The sequence below is a fragment of the Scleropages formosus genome, chromosome 2 (assembly GCF_900964775.1).
Source record: "Scleropages formosus chromosome 2, fSclFor1.1, whole genome shotgun sequence".
In the NCBI taxonomy this organism is placed as follows: Eukaryota; Metazoa; Chordata; class Actinopteri; order Osteoglossiformes; family Osteoglossidae; genus Scleropages; species Scleropages formosus.
In genome coordinates, this window is record NC_041807.1 from 34,738,796 (window position 1) to 34,763,050 (window position 24,255).

At 46.0% G+C, this 24,255-nt stretch overlaps 1 protein-coding gene across 12 annotated transcripts in view; it reads right to left on the reverse strand.

The window, feature by feature from the left end:
- Nucleotides 1-4,634: 4,634 nt before the first annotated feature.
- The window catches only part of LOC108933501 (rap1 GTPase-activating protein 1-like), a 93,830-nt gene continuing 74,209 nt past the window's right edge, over nt 4,635-24,255 (reverse strand). For 7 of the 12 annotated variants that reach the window (XM_018750604.2, XM_018750607.2, XM_018750606.2 and 4 more), the window contains 17 exons: nt 23,778-23,881; nt 20,889-20,967; nt 20,574-20,627; nt 20,124-20,207; nt 19,330-19,430; nt 16,891-17,020; nt 15,218-15,373; nt 15,000-15,071; nt 13,998-14,084; nt 13,348-13,491; nt 12,460-12,591; nt 7,947-8,056; nt 7,342-7,458; nt 7,040-7,157; nt 6,650-6,761; nt 6,104-6,207; nt 4,635-5,119 (listed from right to left, as the gene is read on the reverse strand). In XM_018750604.2, the coding sequence (XP_018606120.1) occupies nt 5,009-5,119; nt 6,104-6,207; nt 6,650-6,761; nt 7,040-7,157; nt 7,342-7,458; nt 7,947-8,056; nt 12,460-12,591; nt 13,348-13,491; nt 13,998-14,084; nt 15,000-15,071; nt 15,218-15,373; nt 16,891-17,020; nt 19,330-19,430; nt 20,124-20,207; nt 20,574-20,627; nt 20,889-20,967; nt 23,778-23,881 (1,815 nt within the window). In that variant the 3' untranslated portion in view covers nt 4,635-5,008. Of the gene's footprint in view, nt 5,120-5,369; nt 6,208-6,649; nt 6,762-7,039; nt 7,158-7,341; nt 7,459-7,946; nt 8,057-9,772; nt 9,851-12,459; nt 12,592-13,347; nt 13,492-13,997; nt 14,085-14,999; nt 15,072-15,217; nt 15,374-16,890; nt 17,021-19,329; nt 19,431-20,123; nt 20,208-20,573; nt 20,628-20,888; nt 20,968-23,777; nt 23,882-24,255 lie in introns of all 12 variants that reach the window. The other 5 variants (XM_018750613.2, XM_018750608.2, XM_018750602.2 and 2 more) reach the window with 5 other exon arrangements.

Here is a 24,255-nt window from a genome sequence, read left to right on the forward strand (position 1 = left end):
ATGCTAACGATTCCGGGTGGAAAAACATTGCTCACATATAGCTCCGCCTTGATCGTGCATTTGCTAAATAAAAAAAATACTTATTTTAACTGACCGTGTATCTAGACAGGATTTGAGACCAGACTCGAAAAATTAGCCGCATTGCGTCCTGTGCCGGCAAGAACTCCGCAACTTTAGTTTTATAATTATAATAATTTTTATAATAATATAGTAATTATCACTATAAAATATATTCCGTAGAATAGACGAGTGACATTAACAACTACAACCTCACTCAAAATATTTCTCATACAGTACTAGTAGACGTATAATATCATATAATTTACATTTACATTACTGTAATTACATTTATTCATTTAGCAGACACCAAACTTTTCTCCAAAGCGACGTACATCTCATAGAAAATACTATGTATGTGTTCATTACATTAATATAAAGAGAGACTGACATGCAGACGAGTGATTCTTAAGTACAGTTAGTTTGTGTCTTTCCTCCATGTGAACCAATTTTCATCACACGAATAGCTACTTTAAACTTTATGATCCGAATATCCACGATTCCTGCTCACCTTTCTAGTATTTTTTTTTCATTGAGATACATACAAACATTTACGTTACGTTACAGGAGTTGCTGCGTAAAGGTTTATCCGGGCATCATCTTGAAGTTATGGTGCATGAACATTTACACCTTACATGAACTTAAGAGATCATGGGCGAAGCGAGTTTCAGACCCTTTTTGAAATGAGGACAGAGATTCAGCAGTTCTGAGTGAGAGGGGGAAGTAATTCCACCACAACGGAGCCAGAACCAGGAACCGATTAATTATATACACACACACACACACACATTTTCGGAACCGCTTGTCCCATAATATAATATAACATGATGGGGCGAAGAAGGACGCAGAGGCAGTGTTCATCTCGAACGTTTTATTCAAACACCAGGATACAGGGAAATAACACTCTCAGTCCGAAGACCCCGTTTCCTTCAAGACCTAGCCTATGCCGACAGCCAGCCTTCCCAGCCGGCTTAGCGCCCCAGGGTCGCTTCTCTTTTCCCTCTAGCAGACGCAAACACCTCCTTATATTCCCCGTACGTCACCAAACGCCAACCAATTACAAGACACGTATTTCCCGCTAAAACACAGGCACGTGGGTCGTTACAATAATACAGTATAATATAACCGAATGCTGGGTCGTGGTGTTCTGGAGGCACATACGGTAGGTACTAATGGGTGCTAGGGAAGTCAGGCTACACCTTAAACGGGTTGCCAGTCCATTGCATGTAATACTGTAAAATAATTTATAAAGTTTGCTGGTACTTACAATTTATGAATTACTTGAACCCCCTGACAGTCCCAAAAAAATGATGGATTCTCCCCCGTAATGAATCAAGGTAAAAGACATACGTGGTCAAATACTCATATTTTATTTATTTTTCCTGCCATATTTACAAAAAAGCCATATTTACAGAAAAAAAAAAAAAAACTATCATACAAGAGCTCACTTCAGCATTTGAGGTTAAACAGAAGACACAATCATCTCATGTTAATACAATACACAGTGGTGTGTTCTGGAGAGCAGGTTTGTGTTGTGTACCATGGTCCCGGACTGAAGAGAATGGCTTTGTACAGAAAGCGCAAACAGCACAATGAGACCTTTTACTCTGGATGGCGCTGTGACCTTCTCCATAGGAGCAGTTCTCTGACTGACAATTTTACAGATTTGAATATATGATTCCAAAGAGATTTAGAAACAGTAAGCTCATTAATAAAAACAAATGACTAAAATCTGTTATCCTGATGTCCAGGTATTCGTCGAGCTTGACATTCAGACCGCAAAGGTTTCATCACCAGTCGAGGTGACATCATCAGCTGATGACATGACATCAGCTGATGATGTCACCTCAACTGGTGATGAAACCTTTGCAGTCTGAATGCCAAGCCCGGTGAACACCTGAACATCTGGATCATCAACCTGAACTATGAACACTATTATTCTTCTTTACCACTTCTAAATCTGATATCTGTCTAGGAGGCTTTTTTCCCTTCCTCCAATTGAATTGCTAACCTTCATCACTTACAGTGAAATTTAGTGGATACATTTCATTTAATAATAAATGTAAGAATTAAATCTTTAGTGTTTTGGCACTGAATAATGTGTCATCATTATGTTAATCTGTTTGATATATTAATTTAATATTTTGGTACCATAATTGTGTTTGGCATTATACTGTACAGTATGCCCTGTTGAATAGTTATTTGGATTCTGGTACTTTCTTGAAATTATTCATACAACATGCCACACAATATTCCAGTATTCCACATTCTACAAAATGTGCACATACTTGTTGAATGATTTACTTATGTTACTATTACATCCTTTAAAAAAAACCATCAAAATATGTATTTCTTTTAGAATAAATCTCACTGTCCAAGAGATTCTGGATAAAAGAAATTGTTGCACAATGAAAGATGAGAACTGAAGGCAGATCAAAGTCACTGTGTTCTGGTCACTGACCAGATAAATGCATAGGCTCTACTCCATATAGTAGAAACTCTTACACTAGTACATTACTCAAAACATTCAGGTTTCCCCACAGTCTCCACTTCATGTGGCAAAATACTTCAAAGGCAAACAGTTTTATACATTGATTTTCTATATTAATGCTGTTTTATATGAAGACTTAATACACTCCAATGTCTTTCTTTATCCTGAATGGCTGAAGTGTAAAAAAAAAAAAAACACAAACAAACAAAATGTAAAATGTTCACTATGATATAATTTGCAAAGATCAAAAGGTGTATTTGGTTTGGACATCATCAACTTGGTCATGTTAGTAAAATCATACTCACGAACCACCTGTTATTTAGAACTGCTCCCAGCTGCAGCTTTCTGCTTTTGAATCCGGGTGAAATGATGACGCAGTGACAGGTTTGGCTGGCAGAATGTCACTAAGGTTGGTTTGAGAACAGCGGGTTCCACTAGATGCACAGACTGACAGCTTGGTTCAATCAACTCCATTCATGGCAGCAGGTCGGGGAGTTTAGTACGCACAAAATATGCATATATAATCCACAGAAGTACACAACGAAATACACCATTAGCTCTTTTACACACAAAGTTGTGCAGACACAGTATAATATTCAATAAGTCGTGACCTTTGACTGCAGCCTGTGTCTCCTACACCGATGTCTGACCAGACAGGCTGAGATACTGGACTCCAGGAGCAGTGATTGGTGAAATTAGTATCCTAGAAGGACATCTGATGCTCTCAGGCAGCAGAGCAAATTTAGTTGCTAGGGTCACCAGGGCCACGTGGGTGGAGAAGCAGACACAGTTATTCTGACTGTAGAAGAGATGCAAAAGCAACAATGAACACTGATAAAGGACAGGTAGTCCTACAGAGGAACATATGTGCAAAGCCTTTGCATCAAGTTGTCATTCTAAATGACCAAGATCACCACAGTGTGTGACTGCATAAATAGAGCGATTAAATTCTACTTTTACACACACTATAACTCTGCACCTGTGAAGCATTCATTCATTCATTCAAGGCAAACTGTGGTCTCCAGAATGTGTTTTGAGATGCTTTCTTTAAAACATGATTATAACGGACTTCCAAAACAGAGAGTTATAGCTGCTGGAGAATTATATTTTAATTGTTCTCTATTAAGGCTTTTTTCAAATGTTTTAGCTACCCATATACAGGATGGGCTCATAATTTAACAGCAACTTTTTTTGAATTAATAATAATAGTAACGAAAGTAATCATGATTACCATTTCTTATTTTTATTGCGATTTTCTAATGTTTCAAGTTTTAAGTGACTTTTTGTTATGTTTGCCTGTTGCTTCTATTACCAGTGTGTGTTCCTCTTACTCATCCAAAGGTGCTGCCTTGGAGATCATGGGTTGAAGAAACAAAGAAAACCATATAACCATATTTGCTTTTTTCACTTTACACTGTGCTAGTCTACTTTCTTCTGTAATCACCCTTCCTGTAACCCACCTTACAAATACCACATGTAATGTAACTGAACAGCTCAGACTTGGTTCGGACATTGTGTGATTATCTCCATAAGGCGCTCAGAAAAAAGCAAGAATTTCCATCGTAAAATGGCACAGCTGCTTAATGGCTGCATTACTATAAAAACACTTTACATTTTTGTGTGTTGTACTGGCCTGGGGAACAGGATATTCTGTTACCAAGGCTCCACCTTCGCTGAAAAGACATGTTCCGCTGACCCAGCTGTGGTTATGATAATAACTAGGGTGATTGCAATCATAAAATGCAAAACAAAAAAAAAAAATACAAATGCAAAACAGTTTCAAACGGCTCATTGTATTCACTGAACTCTGTGGAAACAACAAAGGAACGTCGTAATTGTATCACATTTAAAACTTCCTGGTTAAGCTGTGGAAATGGTGCTACAGAAACAGTAATGCAGCAGTGTTCATCTCACACTCTGCCTACACTTTTCAATAGTTTTGCACCCTGTTCATGGAACAGAGCTCATCAAGCACAAATAAATTACACTCTGCTAATGGAAGTCTTCTCAGGACTAAAGAAAACACATTTCTACTTGTATTACAAAGCCAAAATGATGTATATTTTTATGTTTCCTATTATCTGTGTGGCTACTGTATGTGTCGCTTTGTCACTTTTGAAGAAAAGATCCTTAATCATCAATGGGATCACGAGGCAAGAGAAAAATGTATTAATGAAACATACTAGACATTGAGAACTGTGCCTGCTAGTGGATCTCCTTGTCACTTTCCCAGCTAAGAAAAAAAGCATAGTTAGCATTTGTTTCTATGGTACAAGCATTTGCGTTTGAAAGTGTGGGCATCACACACAGAGATAAATGAACATGCAATGTATGAACATACAAGCGGGTGGGCAAAGGTTAAAAGAAAGTGATGTTCGTATGGCCCGAGAACATGTGGTAAGGGTCTTTAGGTACAGGTTCACAATCCTGAGCCTGATGTTGGCCTCACAGTGCCAAGGGTCAGTTGGGCTCCTCTTCCTCATGCTCCTCCTTCTCCTGCTTCTGGTCAGTGGCGGTCACAAAAATATGAACATGCCTCGTCTCATGGAGAAGGGAGCTCTTACTGCAATGCTGTGGAGACACAGACAGACACGCAAATTCACCGAGAGAAGGCCAAGCCCCTCTTTGCACAAGCAGGGGATTATACAGAAACCAAAGGGGATTCACAGGAACTGACAAACACCGATAACAGGCTCCTCTTTCCTACCACGCGCAAGGAGAGACAGATGAGTTGTGCAGATTAAAATCCTGGACATTAAACACACATTTCATTGACTTTCATATTCTGAGACATGTTTTGGAAACAGCAAAAAATGCTGACCTGTTGATGGAGTTCCAAGAAGCAACTGGATGGAGGAGGTTAGCAGTTCTGCTCAAGGAACAAGAGTCCAAGGGAAAAGTTAGGAAGAGTGCAACCAGAGCAGACTGGACCCTTTTGGCAAAACAATGAATCTCCTTTGTGTGCAACTGTTTGGACTAGATGTTATTGCCAATCCAAAACCTTCACTATGTTTCCAAGCATTCGTTCACTCATTCATTCATTGTCAATAACAGCTATACATGATTGCAGTGGCCCCGAGGGTATCTCAGAAATACAGGGTGCGAGGCAAGGTACAGCCTCAATGACATGCCATCCATCCTAGTTCAATCTCATACACGCTCATTCACCCACACATGCACAAAAAAAGGGCAATTTATAGTCCCCAATTAACCTCAAATGCATGTCTTTGCGCTAGGGGAGGAAACATGCAAACCCCACAAAATCTAAGCCAGGTTTGAACCCAACTCACCACACAAGCCAAGAGCTATGGGGCACCAACTCTACCTACTGTACCACTGTACGACCCTTATGTTTTTAAAGAGTCACCTTTAAAATATTAGCCTACCCTTACATGCATGCCATTTAATACAATAAATCACCCAGCACAGTGCAGCACAAGACCACAAGCAGGAGACACAGATGACTGAGGGGACCAGAGAGAGTTGGGAGAAGGCAACATTACATTAGGCGAGAGCCTCGAAGCACCCAGTGGAGAACATACACAGCACTCTCACCGATGATGCCTTGGGTTCCTGTGGTCGATCTAGCTTAATGCGAATCTCTGTTCTGGATGTGTCAGGACCTCTGCTACCATTAGGCTGCTGGGGTCTGCCAGTGGCTACAGAAACACACACAAACTGTCACTGTTGATGACTGATTTCATAACTGCATTTGTAACTGATAATAGGACACCTGAAGTGTATAGCTGCGGAACATGTGGTATAACTGCATTACATATTACCACACGAACGGAAGCACTGAATGAATTGAAGCGGTTTTTATAACATACCTACGAATCTGCGATACAAATCTATTAATGTCTGCTATGAACACCTTAGGTGAACACCACATTGAACAAAGCTTGTAATTTCACCCATTTATACAGCAAGATACTTTTAGAAAGTTGAGGTTAATAGTCTCTTCTGAGGACAGAAGTGCCCTGGGACATGGACAAGCAGCTTTTTGGTTTGCAGTCCACTTCCTTCCCAATACATTCTCTGGGGCTTTTGACTCTGGATCCCCTAAAAGAGGCCCGTCAGTCCCGGGACACGTGCCCCCACCTGGAGAGCTACCCCGGCTGGGGTTGCTGGTACTGCTCATGCTGTCCTCCAGCCATGTGCTGTAGGTCAAGGAGTCACGCTTGTGGGGAGTCCCTGCTGAAGACAGGCTCTCCTAGACAGCGAAAATAGAGACACAGGGATACATATAAAGCCGGACAGATACCCACATACACATAAAACAGACAATCGTACATACACAAACACATTCGCATGCAGGGAAACAAAGACAGATGCACCCCCCAACAGAGATAGAGACACATCCAACAATTTCTTAGATTCCCATGACATGTAAAGAACTGTCAGATCACACTGTTGAAATTGTTAACTCCAGTATGACTTTGTATGCGTGTGTTTCATGACGCTCAATTGCGTGCGGCTGTCGCCACCCACCATGCCCGTGTCGTACTCCTCTGTAGCCTCCGTCTCGTTCTCCTCCACTACGCTGGCAAAGCTGCTGGCGTTGGATGAGGAGCGTGAGAGGTCGTGACCCTCAGGAATAGAGGGAGCCCTGCAAGGAACAGGCAGAAAAACCATCCGACTTGAGTTAAACGGCAGAAAAACACGTCAAGTATCACACCGACGGCCGTTGTGTGTTGTACTTAAACGCGACGCTGAGCTTGTGACGCAGCAGCTGATCACACTAACGCAAATTTTACAGCAAAATTACACCGGCTCTTATGCAGTTTTGTCACCTGTTCTTTGTGGTGGGCACCTCTGGTGAGCTCTGATTGGACGAGTCTTCTGATTTGGGGTCCTGTGAGACATGGCCACTGTCGGGGGTCTTCTGTGTGCTGGGGGAGCACTCGTGGCTGGGAAGGGAGAGGGAAGAGAGCACGATGGGATGGGAATACGTTTCGGCGTGTAGGTTCACAAAGACACTGCACCGACGCTGCTAAAGGCCACACGTCACATCGGAGGTTTTGATCTCAGCTGTTTTGGGCCATTTGGTCCCAGGTGTCACATTCTGGCTCCTTCAGCTACACCTTTAAAGCCTCTGCAGATCTCCCCTTGAACAGATCTAACGTACCCTGTGATATTTAAGGTAATTTTCACAATGGGGAAGGGACGTTGGTATATGACCCCCACTTCCACGCTGACACGTGACAAAACTTCCCCAGTTCCTTTGTGAAGTTCTCTATATGCGGAATATGCTCCTTCAGTCAGAGAGGGGTTTTTGTTCCATTGTCCCTCGTGCAGTATTACACGCTTACCTCCCAGCAGTCCATCAATCCCCCGGAGGGGTAGCAACACCGTCTCATTCTCGCCTCCTCGCCAGCACACACTCTCTCATTCTCACCTCCTCTCCTGCACCTCCTGGATGTTCTCAATCCCGATGGCACTGCTCCTCCGGGAGGTAAAAGGGCCAGACTTCTTCCTCGTGGGACTTTTTCCAGGGATTATCAGCGACTGCAGAGGAAACCCAGAGGACACGCATGAGCTCTGTGCACCGTGATATGAAACTGTCCGCCCCTACTATGTTACTGTACTGAACCTCTGATGGAACAACAACTGACTGAAAGCACTTACATCTAATTTACCATAATACTCATTCAGTTCAAAGTGGGCATGTAGCTGCTCGACCAGCAAGTGGAGACAATGCAGATCATATGATGCAGTTAAAAGCACATTGCCTAGTTTACACTGGCCGTGTATCCAGCAGAGGATAATATAATAAAGACACATTTGAGCTGGAACTGAGCTCTGGATAGGATGGATTCGTGCACTTAGATTCAAGTGATAGAGCCAAACGGGAAGGGAAAGCAGTGCACGGATGATGGCAGACAAATTTGAGGACTTAGGAGGATGTAGCAAAACTGCAATAAAACTGCTTTATTCATTGAACTGAGATAAACTGAGCTGAGCTGTGCGGTTTTAAAAACGGTATTTTTAACACAATAATGGCTCTTTGCTGCACTACTGTCACAAAAATCAGCTGCAATAACAGTGTGCGAGTCCAGGAAAAGACACAACAATACATACCGATGGTGAGGACAGAGGGAGGTATAAACAGTGATAGTATATCACGCCAGACAGCTCACAAAACAGCAGAAGTCACAGGGACTCGTGACAAATTGGGCTATTTTCACTGCTAGGGGCCATTCAGATGTTCACATAGCTGAGCTGAAGTTTCAGTTATCGGTCTTAAAGGTCTGCAACATTGAACAGCATCCCTAAAACCTTCTCCCAGTTAGAAAGCTGTTTGGACTACTGTCTTAATATTAGGTGAAATAAATGTGTGCAAATGAGGGTGTGCTGGCGAAGAGGGTTTGTGCATGCTCTCCAGTGGGTCTGGGGTTCGAGTCCCGCTTGGGGTGCCTTACGATGCACTGGTGTCCCATCCTGGGTGCGTCCCCTTACGCCCTGCGTTCCCGGCTTAGGCTCTGGTTCGCCACGAGCGGTTTCAGACAACGTGTATGTGTAACTGCATGCGTACCACCAATCTGCCATTTTGGCAGATGATATATTATTAATACTAAAAGCAGAAAAAGCACATCTATTTCTAGGATTTTGAGTAAGTTGCTCACCCAAAAACAAGCGGGATCATTTAAAAATGTAGAATGCCAGCTATACGGCCCGTTGTAGCACAAACAATTAGGGAGATCCATTTAAAAAGCGTTCTCTGGAGTGGGCGAAAGTGAACAGCTGGATCTTGGGAGAATAAGCGACATTGCGAGCCGAATGAGAAATTAATTGCGCAAGTGTGCCGTATGGGCTTCATTCAACTAACACAATCATGGTACTGCTGATGAGCTAATGATACCGTGGGACACATCAATGATCCTCAGAGATGGTTAAGATAGTCGGGTCCATAGCCATACATCTACTTGTGATCTGAACCACTCAGTGACCGACAGATACATGCCGGATGGAAGAGTAAGATGCCGTGTGCAATAATGCAAAGTGTCAAGTACGTGGGTTGCGGCAATGCTGTGTCCTGAGATAACAAGTGATGTGTCACAAGGCTGCTGCAGCGCATCTGAGGTCTAATTGCAATCTGAACTGCCTATTCCATCAACAGACGTGGGGGGGGGGGGGTGTCTGGATCCTAGTGTTACGCACTCACGCACAGAGACATCGAGACACAGACGCGGACCGAACGAGTAGTGAGGGTTATACGTGAACCTCTTCTGTTGTTCCTAACCCTATGGCACTGCCGCGGCGCCCACATCTACTGGGACTTTTCCCTGGGACGAGCAACGACTGAGTCGTGTCAACGGAGGGGAGAAAGAGAGAGAAAGAGTGATAAGAGCGATCGAGAGGGGTAAGAGAGAGAACGATAGGAAAGAAGGAAGGGGTAGGACCAAGCGTGGAAGTCGGATGGGGAGAGAGCGAGAGCGAGAGAAAGAGGGAGACGAAAACAAATGAAAGATGTGAAGAAAGAGGGAGAGAAGGAGGGGCACGGGAAGGAGAGAAGAACACACCATGAGATTACATGCAGCAGGAAGTGTTAAAACACTGCAGATAACGTTAAAACACAGCAGGTAGCATTAAAATAGGACAGCAGAAAAAAAGTCAGCGGTTAGCATCGAAGTATGGCAGCGTTCACAAAATCACAGGTAGGAAATGAAAAGAGAGTCAAATGAAGGCAAAGGCAAATGAAGCTCCGCAGGGTGGCAAAACTGAGATGGGGGGTTGGGGTCGGGAGGACGGCTCAGAGACCTGGCCCTGCGTAGAGGAGCAGAGAAGTCACAGGGTTAGAGACCAGAGCAGCGGGCAGGTTTGCGTTACAGGCTACGGCTCGCGCGCACTCGCACATTTTGGTGAGAAAAAGTACGCAGGAATCCTGCATGGAGCTCAAACGCTGCTTTTTTTAATTACTCATTATTTTTCCCAGCAGACACTTTTATATAGATTACATACATTCATTTAGCTGATGTTTTTCTCCAAAGCAACTTACGATTGCTTATCCCTGTATGCAGCCAGGTAATTTTTAGCTTAGTAATCTGGGGAAAGTACCTTGCTCAAGGGTACTACAGCTGGAGGTGGGATTCGAACCCGCAACCTTTGGGTCCAAAGGCAACAGCAGCTCTTTCCGCTATGCTACCGGCTGCCCCTGCTTTGCTTCAAAGAGACCTGCAGTTTTCACTGTAACACCTGATCCATTTGCCGGACACATTTTGAGACGCAGTCTTGCGGTGGAGCTTCCTCGGTAAATTCTCCGGTCTAGCAAAAGGTGTCTGAGAGATGTAAAAAGTTAATGCAGCCTCGTGTTTTCAAAGCAATCGAGAGGAAGCACACCACTTCTAATAATACAGAAGAATCGATGATGTAGCAAATTGCAGAGTACAAAGCAGAATTTACACACTTTCTACTGGTGAAAATGGGTACCGTTTCTCTGAAATGGGCGTATGGGCTTTAGTTAGTAAAAAATTATCCTGTTTTCGGGAACAACATGCCTTAAAAGGAGCGCTGTGCCGTTGCAGGAGAGAGGATGCGCACGAGAGCCGGTCTGGAAGGACGGAGCCGGGAGGGAGCTCCATCTGTCAGTCTGGCCCTCGAGCGCTCCCTCACTGGCCCTAATGCAACACTTACCTGGGCGTGCGGCCACGGAGCGGTGCCGAGAGCACAGGTGCGCCGGGGGGGCCCTGGCGCGTGATAACAACAAGGGCGAAAGGCACACTGTACAGTAAGCAAGCGTTGGGAGGAAGACACAGCGGCAATAAGGGGATCTGCTTGTCTGCATGCAGCCATACGTGCGGCGGGCAGGGGGGGCGATTACTTGTGCCACCATGAAAGGCGGGGGTGCGGCACTCCTACGCGATGCAGGAAAGCCGGCATAACGAATAATTTCCGCCAAACCCGTGGAGGCGGATTTTTTATCGTACGTAGGCTGCCTTTTCATTAAATTTGTCGGAGAAAAAAAATCAGCGCTGGTTCCGCATGTTCAAAGACAGGGGCTACACCTCCGGAGACGCCGCGTCGTCGTTCCTCCGAAGGGGGTCAAGCGCCGAGGGCTCAGCTGAATTAATGGCGAATTAGAGAAAGATACGCGGCGGTGTTTGGCGAGACTAACGGATGCGGTCCAGCCTTGGATGCTCAGAATCTTCGCGGCCTCTGCGGGGCTGGAGCCACGCAAGCCAAGAGCACAGCTTCCAGCTTCTCCACAGCACCTTTCTGCTCCTGCTCTTTGCTCTACCCTACTGTACTGGACTCCACACCGATATTGTTCACACGGCAGGAGAGCTACTGATCGACACACTATTGGAAGACAGATTAGGTACTGGCTACCTAGTGAAGCTCCCGGCAAAATTGGCAGCTAGAAGAACCTGTCAGCACCTTCAATGGAGGAGTCAAAGGGAGGCAGCAACGTGTAAAAGATCCTTTTGTTTTCCGGGTCATACTGACACTGCGCTTGAAGAGGCACCCGAAGCGCGTAATGCCCTCTGCCAGGAAGGGTGAAATGTGACTTCTGTTACGTTACAATCAGAAAATATGCATCGCTTCAACCGAAAACGCTCGGTGCTGTCACTGCAAGCTGTCGGCACCGTCGGCACCGTCGCGCGGTGACCGCTCTCAGAGCTTATCGACTGCTCAACATTTAGGCAACGTGTAGAGAAGGAAGAACTTGTGCAGTCGACAGCTGTCCAAATACCCAAATTTCAAGCTAATTTATATACATATGAGGTTCACATTGTTTAAATCCCTGGAAGATGCTATTTCTGTCCTAGGAAGCAGTTACTTGAACCCGAAGTCATGCTTCTGCACCATATCCAGCCTGTGTGCGGTTGGGGGGGTTGAGCAGGGTCAGTGTGACCGCAGTCTTTGCTCCTGCCTTAGCCACAAGGGGGGAGGGGGATGCTTGTACTTACTATCCCGGGGGTTTTGGGGGCCTCTGGCGTGTTGTGGGCAAAGCTGCTGCTGTGACTAGTGGAGACCGCATGTGGTTTCCTGTTACTGAGCCCCATGGCGTCCATGGACTGGCTTCTGCTGCGGATCACCCGCTACAGAGAGAGATGTAGAGACACACTGAGCTGACGGCACCCTGGGGTCACCCTCACAGGAAGCGGTGATGGTGGAGGGTGGAAGGGGCGGGTGCTCGTTGACCCCCGTCATTCCGGTGTCAACTCGGCGCTCGATGGGGCGTGACCTGCTCCCATGGTACCCGCGCGACCCGAGATGTAGCGTGAAAAGGAGAGGCATGCGAGGGGCGGCAGCGGTGACGGGGAAGCGTGCAGAGCGCCACACACCAGCTGGTTAAGGAGAAGCCATTCAAACATGTGTAGCCCTGGCCTCAGCCATTAAGCTGCTCTCCAGAACCCTAATGGATATCGATTAAGTATTACACTCAAGTGTGTCGTATACGCCGAAGTACTTTTCCATGACCCTGGATTACGAGATCCTTTTCCTGCCGATGCTGCGATCTGAGAGACAAACGGCCATTTAAGCCGCAGTAGGATGGGTGGTGAAGGCAAACCAGACAGACTGCAGCCTGTTCACTGTGCTTGATCATTAATATTCATAACGAGACCCGATCATTCTGAATAACGATTGCGTTTGCGTGTCCCTCAGCCGCCTGTAAATGAGCCCCGATCTGAATCCACTTCAGGAGTCTGGATCACAGCGCTTCTTCCATGTGAATGATGCTCACCAACCTGTTCATGGGTAAACTGGTTTCCAGCAAGGATGTCGTGCCCACCCACCCGCCCGCCACCCGACCCATGGGCCCTTACCGGTGACCCGCAGCTACACCGCTTTACCTTGAAGGACTCGAAGAAGCCCCCTCCCCCTCCAGCTCCATTTTCCAGCTTGTCCTCATCGGCCCCCAGCCCCATCATAGACTGACTGTTGATGTGCAGCTCCTCGTACAGGGTCTCCAGCAGGGCGGTCCGGGTGCGCTCCTGCTTGGGGGTGTGCACGAAAGTACATGCACGCACGCACACACACACACACACACACACACACACACACACACACATAAAAGCATGCACAAACAAACATACACACAAAGAAGTAAATGTAGACACGCACACGTATGTACGCAAATAAAAATGCACAGACGCACAGAGAAAACACAGCTGGTAAGAGGGTGTGCTTCTCAGTGAGCCTGTTAGGCTATAAAAGAGTGCCTCCTGTCCACGCCATCGGTCGTGCGACCGTGTCGGGACAAACCTTTCCGTACGCAACATGCCGAAAGCACATCTCAGCGTGCTTGCTGACAATGCAGTTTGCCAAAAGGGCTCTGTTCATTCGCATATTGACAGAATGCTTTTTAAATGTTGCTCTAAGACAGGGGAACTCCCGAAAAACACAACGAAACGGGCAAATGCCGCGTTGAGCGCTGCAGGGCTGCTGCCGCAGCGAAACGAGGAGGAGACTCACTGAAAACATCATTGCTGATATATCTCACCTCCAGCTTGGCAAACTTCTCTGCTTTGTAACAGGCGTACTCGGCGTTGATGAGCTTTGTCATAAGGAACTCGTGGAACTCTGGTCCCTAGGATGGGGAGGGACGCGGTGTGAGTGACACGACGAGGGACGATGAGAGTGAAAGAATTGCAGCTCAAGTGAAACGCTGCACCAGCAGGGCATCGCATCACAGGGAAGCTCCCACTCGTACGCAGTGCTGGTTTTGTGACTCCGCTGAACACGCCGAGTGACTCAATGAGCTGAGATGCAGCTATTAGTGTAATTCAGCCGACACCTTTCTCTAGACTGACCTACAATGTATGGTTTGCATACTAAGCAATTTATTATTTACTTATAAACAAATATAATTGATTATATATGCATGCAAGTATAGACATATAATTATATACAGTATATATGATGTATAATCTCACACACACCATCTGAAGCCGCTTGTCCCAAGCGGGGTCGCGAGGAACCAAAGCCTAACCCAGCAACACAGGGCATAAGGCTGGAAGGGAAGGGGACGCACCCAGGACGGGACGCCAGTCTGTCGCAAGGCACCCCAAGCGGGACTCGAACCCCAGACCCACCGGAGAGCAGGACTCGGTCTAACCCACTGCGCTCCCCTCTGATGTATGATCATATTTATTATTTACTATACACCTTGCAAGTTTTTACTGGAACAACTCAGGATATTGTACTGATCATGGGTTCTACAGCACAAGTGGGAATTCAAGAGAGGGTCCTTGGATTGCAAGGTGACAGCTCTAACCGCTACGCCACCTACTGAATGCACACTGGTGTTTCGAAAAGCAGTAATAACTGAAGAAGACAGACAATACCAGTAAAAAGTGAGAGTGCACATGAAAATCTGGGCAACGCTCGTATGGGAGTAAGTGGACGCAGCGTTGAAAGCAAAACAACCCACAGGTGTCGTACATCTGCGAGAACCGCTGAAGAAGAACCGAAGACGTTGCGCTTCATTTCCTGATGCGCTCACCTTCCGGAACACAGCAGGGTCAGGAAGCGGTGGACCAAAGAACGGGACGTCGTCTCTCGCAGTCACCGACACCTGCAGTGTGCCAGACCAGGATAGATCCCACAGTCAGCACACGTACCCCAGGTGACTCTCGAACGGACCGGCCTCACGGTCACTTCCGCTGAAGGACAACGGCCTTGTCCTCGGCTTGCGAGCGCTGCCGGACGGGCGACACCTGCCTTGTAGATCACGTTGTCCGAGCGGGCATTCTCCACCTGCACCACCACGTAGGCGTGCAGGAAGTTGGAGGCGATCATGTCTGGCACGAAGGGCGTGCTCTCCTCCTGGAACACGATGGCCACGATGTCGTTCCCGATGTGCCTCTTCCTCTGCAGCTACAACGTAATGCAGGCAGTAAGCTACACTGTTAGGGTCAGCATAGCGGACAGCGTGTTCTCACCGAGTCTGTTCTGACCATTACAAATGGGGGGTGGCGGGGAGGTGTCCACACTAGCACAGATTCCAGTAAATGCCTAGGTGACCGAACTCTTCCTCTAAAGTCATACAGATGATGTGAATCACAATAATTAAGCATAAAAGACAGCAAGGGACACAGCATATTCAATTATTTTACATGACAATCTACATTCTCAATTCCGTCGAATAATGTGTTCAAAAAGAAAAAAAAAAATTTTGAATGAAGGCTGCTGTGACGGGTGGCGCTGTGTTGCAGGAGGAAGTGCTGGTGCCACACAACTCTTGGGCGCTGGGTATAAAAGTGCTTTAACCCAGTTCAGACTGTGGAGTTTACATATTCTCCCAATGTTTCTGTGGGTTTCCTCTGGGTGCTCTGGTTTCCTCCGGGTGCTCTGGTTTCCTCCAATAGTGCAAAGACATGGGTTTCAGGTTTGGGGAGTTTAAATTACCCATAGTGTGTCTGTCTGTCTGTCTCTGTGTGTGTGTGTGTGTGTGTGTGTGTGTGTGTGTGTGTGTGTGTGTGTGTGTGTGCGCCCTTGCTACACAGTGGACTGGTGTCCCATGCAGCCCTATATTCCCAGAATAGGCTTCGGACCACCACGACCCACATTTTGGACAAGTGTTATTGATGCGAACGATACTCGGGTTCGATTGTTGCCACAACGGAGTGCAACAGTTGCTTTCTGTCCTGTGCGGCTAGCAGCAAACAGCCCTAAAGTTCCCACACCTGCTGTTATCTGTGGCGTACAAACAAAGGCAGTTTGGAGAGTGAAGAGTGCGCTGTCTGTTAGTAAAGACTTGGACGGCAGTCAGCTCATCATCCTCCCACGCACCGGGCTCAAAGCCAAATTATAATTAGAGCAGTTTGCTGGGTTTCGTCTGAATTCATATTAATAATCCTTGTGGTCACAGTATCTGTTCCAATTTCCCACATGCAAATGAGAACCGTTGATCACTCCTTGGAAATGTACCGAACCCACGAATCGCAGGGAATGAACAGAGACCACAACGGCCCGCCTTGTGCCCCCAAGCGTTCACCCTGGGATCACCATGCAGGTGAGTTCTTGTGTTTCACCGCCAGCTCCCAGCCCTCCTCCCTTTGACACCGAGGATGCTAAGCAATGCATGTTTCAACCCAGGCAAAGGCAAATTTTTATGGGGGCAGATGCCATCAAGCTGAGAAAGCCATGTCCACACACTCCTGGCGAACGGGTGAGTTACATGGTGTATGCACAGGTCTCGGGCACTAGGACTGGACCTTCACAGATAGCTCATCATAAGGAGACCGGTGCTTGAAGGGCCAGCAGGTAGCACAGAGGTTATGTACTGTGGAGCAGAAGGTCGATGGTTCAAGTTGCAGGGGAGGTCGTGCTGCTACACACTTGAGATGTAGTCTGAGTTAACTGATTAAATTAAGGGAATAAAATGAAAATACCTGCTGGGTGTCTCCTTCTGTATAGGGCAGCTTGGTGGACACGTGGAACATGATCTCTTTGTTGCGGAAGTTGTGGTACACAGACTCGGTGCCTGTCTGTCCGTGGGTCACGTCTAGCCCGCCCCGGAAGCTGGAGAATAGAGCCAGAGGGATAGAGACCCCATGACCAATTTATGACTCTGTGCATGTGTGTGTGTGTGTGTGTGTGTGTGTGTGTGTGTGTGTGCGCGCGCGTGTTCACCATGTTATCCTTGAGTACTTGACACTGCCCGTTTAACAGCTTGTCCACAGAATCAGGCTCTCGCAAAATTGACTGAATCAAGGGCGGGTGGGGGTATAATTTCCCAAAAAAGTGTTGTAAACCTCAATAATTTGTACAATGAAACATAAGACTAGACTTCAAAATGTGGGACACAGACACAAATAGTAACTACCAAGGATAATTTAATGACGATATTAAACTTATAATTAAATAGCTATAGATGCACAAACCCACTATGTAGTTACCACTTACAGGGAGAGACGAGAAGCAAAAAGGCAACTACCAAGGGATGAAGTAAGAATGAAAAATGAGTTCTGAACGGTTCCTTCATACTCCGAGAGCACAGTAATGCCAAGAGACAAGAATTTGAGACTGTTTCTTGCAATCCGTGGAATTCGCAGCGAAGGGTTTCGCAAACTGGCACAATGTTTTTTTTTTTTTTTTTTTTGCAAGCTCGCACAGCCTGGCCACAATGTCAGGCTCGACACCTGGTTGGAATCGACACCTCATCGCTCTCCGTGTCCCTGGCGGTTTTCTCACTGCCCGCTCCACTGAGTCAGAAAGGGCAGATTGGTATGGTGTGCGTAGGAGGCAGCTTGGCTGTGAGGAGACAGCTACCCAGAGGGATGTCTGAGGGCTGGACCACACAGCAAATGTCCCTGGGCTCAGCAACGTGCAAGAGGTGTCCCCATCACCGAGAAAGAGATCCTAAAACAAGAGCTGGGTTCCCGTAGCGAAGCTCCTTACGCCCCCAAGAGAGTACTCTTGCCGAAAGACCCTTGGAATACCCTTGACCAAGCTCGTCTTAGCGTTCTGGGTAGAAGACTTGGAAAAGTAGCTAAATAACGAACACGGATAGCCCTTGAACTACGACATATGCGGCTTATGATATTCCAGACTCACGACGGCTGTCCCATCAACCTTATAATATTATTTTTGAGTCGTACCGTTTGGCCATTCACGTCTAACGATGACCGCTCCTTCTGCTGTATGACATCGGCCGGCTGCGCTACGACAAGGCTTCATATTTCTTATTGGCTCGCAGTCTTTTTCAGCGACTGCGTTTTATTTACACAATTTTTTGTTCTGCTCAAGTTGCTTTTTTTACAATGGCATGCAAGCGAAAACATGAATGTTCTAGAGGTGCAGGAAAGATAAAGAAAACATTAGAAACGAAAGTGAAAATAACTGCCGCATGAAAATATAATACTGTACTTCACTTATTATTATTCCATATTAGTACTATTTTAAAATTAATAAATGTGTGAAATTAGTGGAAAATACAACTAAAGCCATATGTTCATTTTCATACATGCTTATGTTTTATATAATACAGGGTTTGCGATAGCAGTCGCCACAGATCCTCATCGTAAGTCTAGGACCACCTGTAGTTTGGTGGACATGATGAGCAGCAAGTCAAGATTTGAAAATCTGAGCTAGAGTGTGCAGTCAAAGATATGAAAGATGCCAGGAAAGACAGATGGAGACCTGACCTGACCGTGTAGCGCTGAGGTCTGCCTTCCCGCCACCCCTGCAGGCCCTTCCTGACTCTGCTTCCTCTGTGGACAATGCCATCCCTCGCTCTGCTTGCTAAACAGCAGCTCTCCTGCCCGATCCAGCCCACACAGCTATGAAACAGGCTTCCAAGCTTTAAGTTCACCCAAGGTTTGTGGGTAGAGCTGGGACGAGGTGACATGTGACACTGACGGACACCGATGACCACCTGGAGTCACACGTGCCCACCGGCCGCGGTACGCTGTGTGTATATGAAGACCGAAACTACATTTCATGGTTTCAGACAACCTTTGCTGATCTGCTCTGTTGATGACAACTGTCATCAGCCACTATCAGTACCCCGAGACACATGACGTGTGTCAATATTTTACCGGGATCAGTTAATAACAAACACAAAAATTAAAATAGACATTCTCTACTCTTTTTTTTTTTTTCTTTTTAAGAGAATTTTGCGAGTTTATCGATAGGGTGAAGGATATGAGTGAGCAACATGATGGGAAGAGGCCTTCATTTTCACGTTGGATATACTCCAAAGCTGACGAGGATCTTCCGCCAGAAAGTTTGTGGCGTCTCTAGGTCTGAAAGAAGGACCCCCTCAGGGCAACGGGGCTGCACGCCCCACTCCGCGAACTCCCACGAGAGCCAGGCGATCGCGCCATTACCCTTTGAAGTCGTGCAGCTCGATCTTCTGTCCGAGGAACTCGAGGAACTCCGCGAAGGCCGGGCTCTCCTCGTTGTTGCCGAACAGCTCTTCTTCTGAGGTCTGAAGGAAAGCACAAAGTTCGCAGTGGGGTGGGCTGCAGCTGTCCACAGGTCGCTCCACTGCCCAGCTCACAGTAAGAATACAATTTGAGGGATGTGTACAATGAAGCCAATGCAATGATGCAAGGTAACAGATTACCTGAAGAAAAGATGAAACCAGTTTATTATTTGCCATAAACATTTGAAAACAAGAAATGATTTATATTAACAGTGACATGGCAATGGTGCCTGTCAAAAATATATAAATAATTGGGATGAATCCGTGAAAAAGTGACATTAACAATCCTGACAGGCAAAAAACCCAGTGAACAATATTTGCAAATCCAAAGAGCTTGTTGGGTGCACTTGGGGACGAGTGTGAGCACTGAGATGCTAATGGGTTTTCAGCAAAAAATAAGAAAAGAACACTATGTGGCATGAATAGCAGCGGAATGGTCCTGTCAAGCTTGTAGTGTGGAGATACAGGAGAGGCAACAGGATGAGGTCACTGCTGGTCATTACATTTGGCTTTCTGTAGAACTTGGTCCTATGCTAGACCCTCCCCCCCCGAGCCATGACCTCTGTCTTGCCCTGTAGTGATGCCAGTGGGTCCTTTGGAGAGTCTACTCAATTCTCCTTTTGGAGAGCCCTTAGTCAGGAGAACTCAGACTGCAGATCCATACAACCAAACCTTATTCACCAGCCAGGGTCTCACCTGTGCAAACTTCTGGTAGATGACGCCAAACTTGAAGTTGTTGCTGATGACATGCTCGTCGAAAGAGACGATGAGCCTGGAGGCCTTGAGAGAGATAAGGACAGTTAGACAACAAGCAGAATGGATGTATGTAAGGTGAACCCAGGACCCACTGCCACCTGGTTTGTTTTAGAACTATGAGAAAGGATGCTGATGGAGTCCAGCTGAGGGACCTCTGGATCTGCTCTCCAGTCACTCGTTCGGTGGATGTAGTGCTGGTAACTACAGTGCGAAACTGCAGCTGTGAGGCAGGCAAATTACAGCTTTCCTTGGAAATGGAGGTCAGGCAACCATCTGGATGTAGTTTTTTTTGTTTTTTTTTTTTTAATCCATTATGAATTAGACTTGTTTATTTATTTATTTATTTTTTTTTTTAAAAAGAGATCGTCTGAATGCACGAAGCGAACGTACCTTTGGGTACAGCACAGGGTAGAACCGGTCCACATTCACCTCTTCACAGACAAGCTGAGAATAATAAACAGGAGGAACCCTTAAGCTCTGCTTCAATTCATTGCTGTTAAACTAATGAACTGCTTCCCATTTGTGCTTTTACATTCAAATTCTGCCCCTGAGCGCATTAGTATTCCTCTTTTGCCTGCAATGACAGGAGTACCTACAACGGGCTAATATAAATCATTCACAGCGCTCAAAGAAGACAGCAAATAAATTCGGAACGTGGAAATTTTATTCTCAAACCGCTCTACCTGCTTCGGTGCCGTATCTCACCTTGGCCATCTGGACAACATTAGGGAACTCGGTTAGGCAGGATATTGGGATCACATCGTGGTATGTTTTCAACTTAGTGCTGAAAGAAAGCAAACAATGACTTGGGCAAACAGCATGATACGGCAAACATAAAGCAAACTGTCAAACTGTCGGCGAGCTAACCGTGGAACAGGGAATTCAAATACTGCCGTGTTTATGTGCTGCGGACAAAGATTCCATTGTAAATTCTCTGAGCGATGCCTTCTGTTAACCACATGAAGGCATTAGACTGATTTACATAGATGCTGAGAAATTACCGCAGAGTCCAAGAGGTGTACCTGTTACTTGCGAACTAGAGTTCCTTCAGTCGTGGCCAAGAGCCATCGTTCTCCTGGTGTGACCTCTGACCTGATGACTCTTCCTCCTTATTGTGTTTATAATGATGTCTTTTAATTGTTCATCCTAAATATGTGAACGAGAGGTCACAAATGCACAATATATGACTTTTACATATGCAGACAAAACTCTTTTTGCGAGTAGCGCTGCTGTCTCGCAACGCGTGGGTGGTGCGAGAGGACGTGGGTTCGATCCCCGCTCAGTCTGTGTGGAGTTTGCATGTTCTCCCTGTGTCTGTGTGGGTTTCCTCCGGGTGCTCTGGTTTCCTCCCACGCTCCAAAGACATTCAGGTTCACCCATAGTGTGTGAGTGACAGTGACAGAGAGAGTGTGTTCCACTGATGTATGGAAGAGTGACCCAGTGTAAGCAGTGTACCTAGCAGTGTAAGTCACCACGGTGAATAAGGTGTGTGGGCTCATAACACTACATATAGAGTTCACTGGAAGTTGCTTTGGAGAAAAGCGTCTGCTAGATAAATGAATGTAAATGTCTTTTTAAAGCTCCATTTCTTTGTTGTTCTCTTAATCTGTTTCGCAAATATTTCTCCAAGCTCTGTCCAGCAGCACTGCTCTGACTCTAATTTGGGTAATATTTTTTTTATTAGGTCTTCACATAGGATATTAGCACACACACACATTTTCAGAACCACTTGTCCCATACAGGGTCGCGGGGAACCGGAGCCTACCCGGTAACACAGGGCATAAGGGGAGGGGACACGCCCAGGAGGGGATGCCAGGCCGTTGCAAGGCACCCCAAGCAGGACTTGAACCTCAGACCTACCGGAGAGCAAGACTGTGGTCCAACCCACTGCGCCACTGCACCACCGTACCCCTGCAGGATATTAGTATCTTATTTCAAATTATCAGATATTCTGATCAGCAATAAATGTTTACCGTGTAGTGTGATTTATGTTTATTAAACTGTCACGTGAAAAGCTTGTGCATCAAAGTAGTTTTATTGCCAAAAGCATTTTAATATCAAAGAGAGGTTAATTTTACAGGATTCAACTAGTGCTGTTTTTTCAGGCCTGTCTGTGTTGTCCTTCATACTTCACAACGAAGGTCCTTCTAGGTTTAAATGTGCCTCCATATTCAGATTCAGTGGTTCAAAATTAGTCATGATGCCCATACTATTCAAGTCCAGCAATTTTTTTTTTAGTTAGATAACAACAAACGCACAAGGCAACACTAGTTTACTGGGTCAGCCCAGATGACAGATGCCACCGTCTGCATTTCTGAAAGAACGTTTTGTGCCACACAATCATCTGTCATTTACTATATATATTCTGATCTCGTTAGGACCGTTTAGTTGAGCTAGAAAAGCAGTGATTCTGAAATATTACTTTCGTGCTCGCGTGGCCAGCAAGCCAGCGCGATTAGTCGTCATAAAGGAATTTTTAAAGATTTAATCCAGTCCAATGTTACCTGGCCACGAACCACAGACGCACGTGACACCATCACAAGGAAAAGAATGAAAATCCTAGAAAAATCTTGATTTTTATCTTCGGTACATCGGGCCCTCGACAGCCCTCGATATGTCAGCGGTTTCATTCCGGTTTGGTAGAAGAGTAAACAACAAAAAAACTGGTTTCGGAAAACCGAGAGACTGCGCAGGCCTGCAAATGTTCGGTTAACCTTTCCACGGATCCGCACAAGCTGCCGTAATGTACGCCGCTATTCTGGCAGTAACGTGGCGACCGCTCGGACCCTGACAATATCACGAAGGCCGCTCGCAGACCTTTAGAACTTGGAAACATCCTTAAGGTGATGGGAAAACAAAGTCCTCCTTTCCAAAGAGAGAGAGAGAGAGGGAGAGAGGGAGAGAGGGAGGAATTCAGCAAACGCTGCAGGGAGCTTTTGGACAGATGCGCACGCAAACCAGCCTTTATTTATATTAGCCTAGAGGGTGTAGCGTCTTCAGCGTACGTTTGTTCTCTTGTGCGGAAGACAGGTTTCTCTGCCACCCCAGAATATCATAGCGTCCCTGGCTTTTTACTGGAAATGACACCCCAGGCTGTTCTTTGAATATTATTTTCAGTGCATATGAGTAAACATTTTGTCCTTGTTCTACAATAATAAAAAACTATACAGTATTTTCACACTGCATAACTATATATTAAGCAGAAGAGCGGGTTCGGATTCCATGCGGACTTCTGCCTTATCACCTTTGATGAAGGTGTTTAGCCTCAATTGCAGCTTTATAAATAAGCACCTGTGTGAGTCAATGTGGGTAAAATGAAATAATCACAGTAAGAAAATGTTTATCCACTTGCAAAAATATATTGTGCGTACTCATTTGTTTGGTTTGCAATGCAAATGGCCTTCTTGGACTTTACACCCAGTGAGGCAGTGCACGTGTACAGAAGTGGGGGGAAAGGAGAAAGAGATGATGGGGCAGACCCAAGGAAAGGGGAGGTGACGGTGGAAAACGCAAGGGGAAGGCTTGCGGAAGAGAAGGGGAGGAAGAGCTGCGGAGATGAGGCCGGGGATGCGGAGGAGAGGACGGGCCTCGTACCGGAGCATGAGGCGAAGGTGCTCCTGGTCTCCAATCACGTCGTACTTCACTGAGAAGATCAAGTGGCCGAGGGCACCGTCCACCGAGTAGTAATTAAAGTGCTCCTGCAAAGAGAAAGAGAAGGAGCCATCATTATTCGAGATTTTCCTTCTCCATGATAACCTTTTGTTATATCGTTTTTTATCGTCGGCTGCATTTGCTAACCAGCTATAATGTCCTGGATCGGCAATAGGATTTCACATCCGGTGCACAAATGTAATGCAATTCAGCACAATTTGGGAGAAAAAAAAATATTAAAGTTTTAAATGTAAGGGGCACACAAGGCAAACAAAACGAGTCTCTTTACCGCAGATCCGTCTGAACATCGCATCTGTTATCCAAGAATTTTCCCTGAGTATTTCACTGTACTCTTAACCGTTGCTTGTTTGTAATTGTCTCATTTGCCTTTACGCAGCCACTACTCTTGTACTGTATGTAA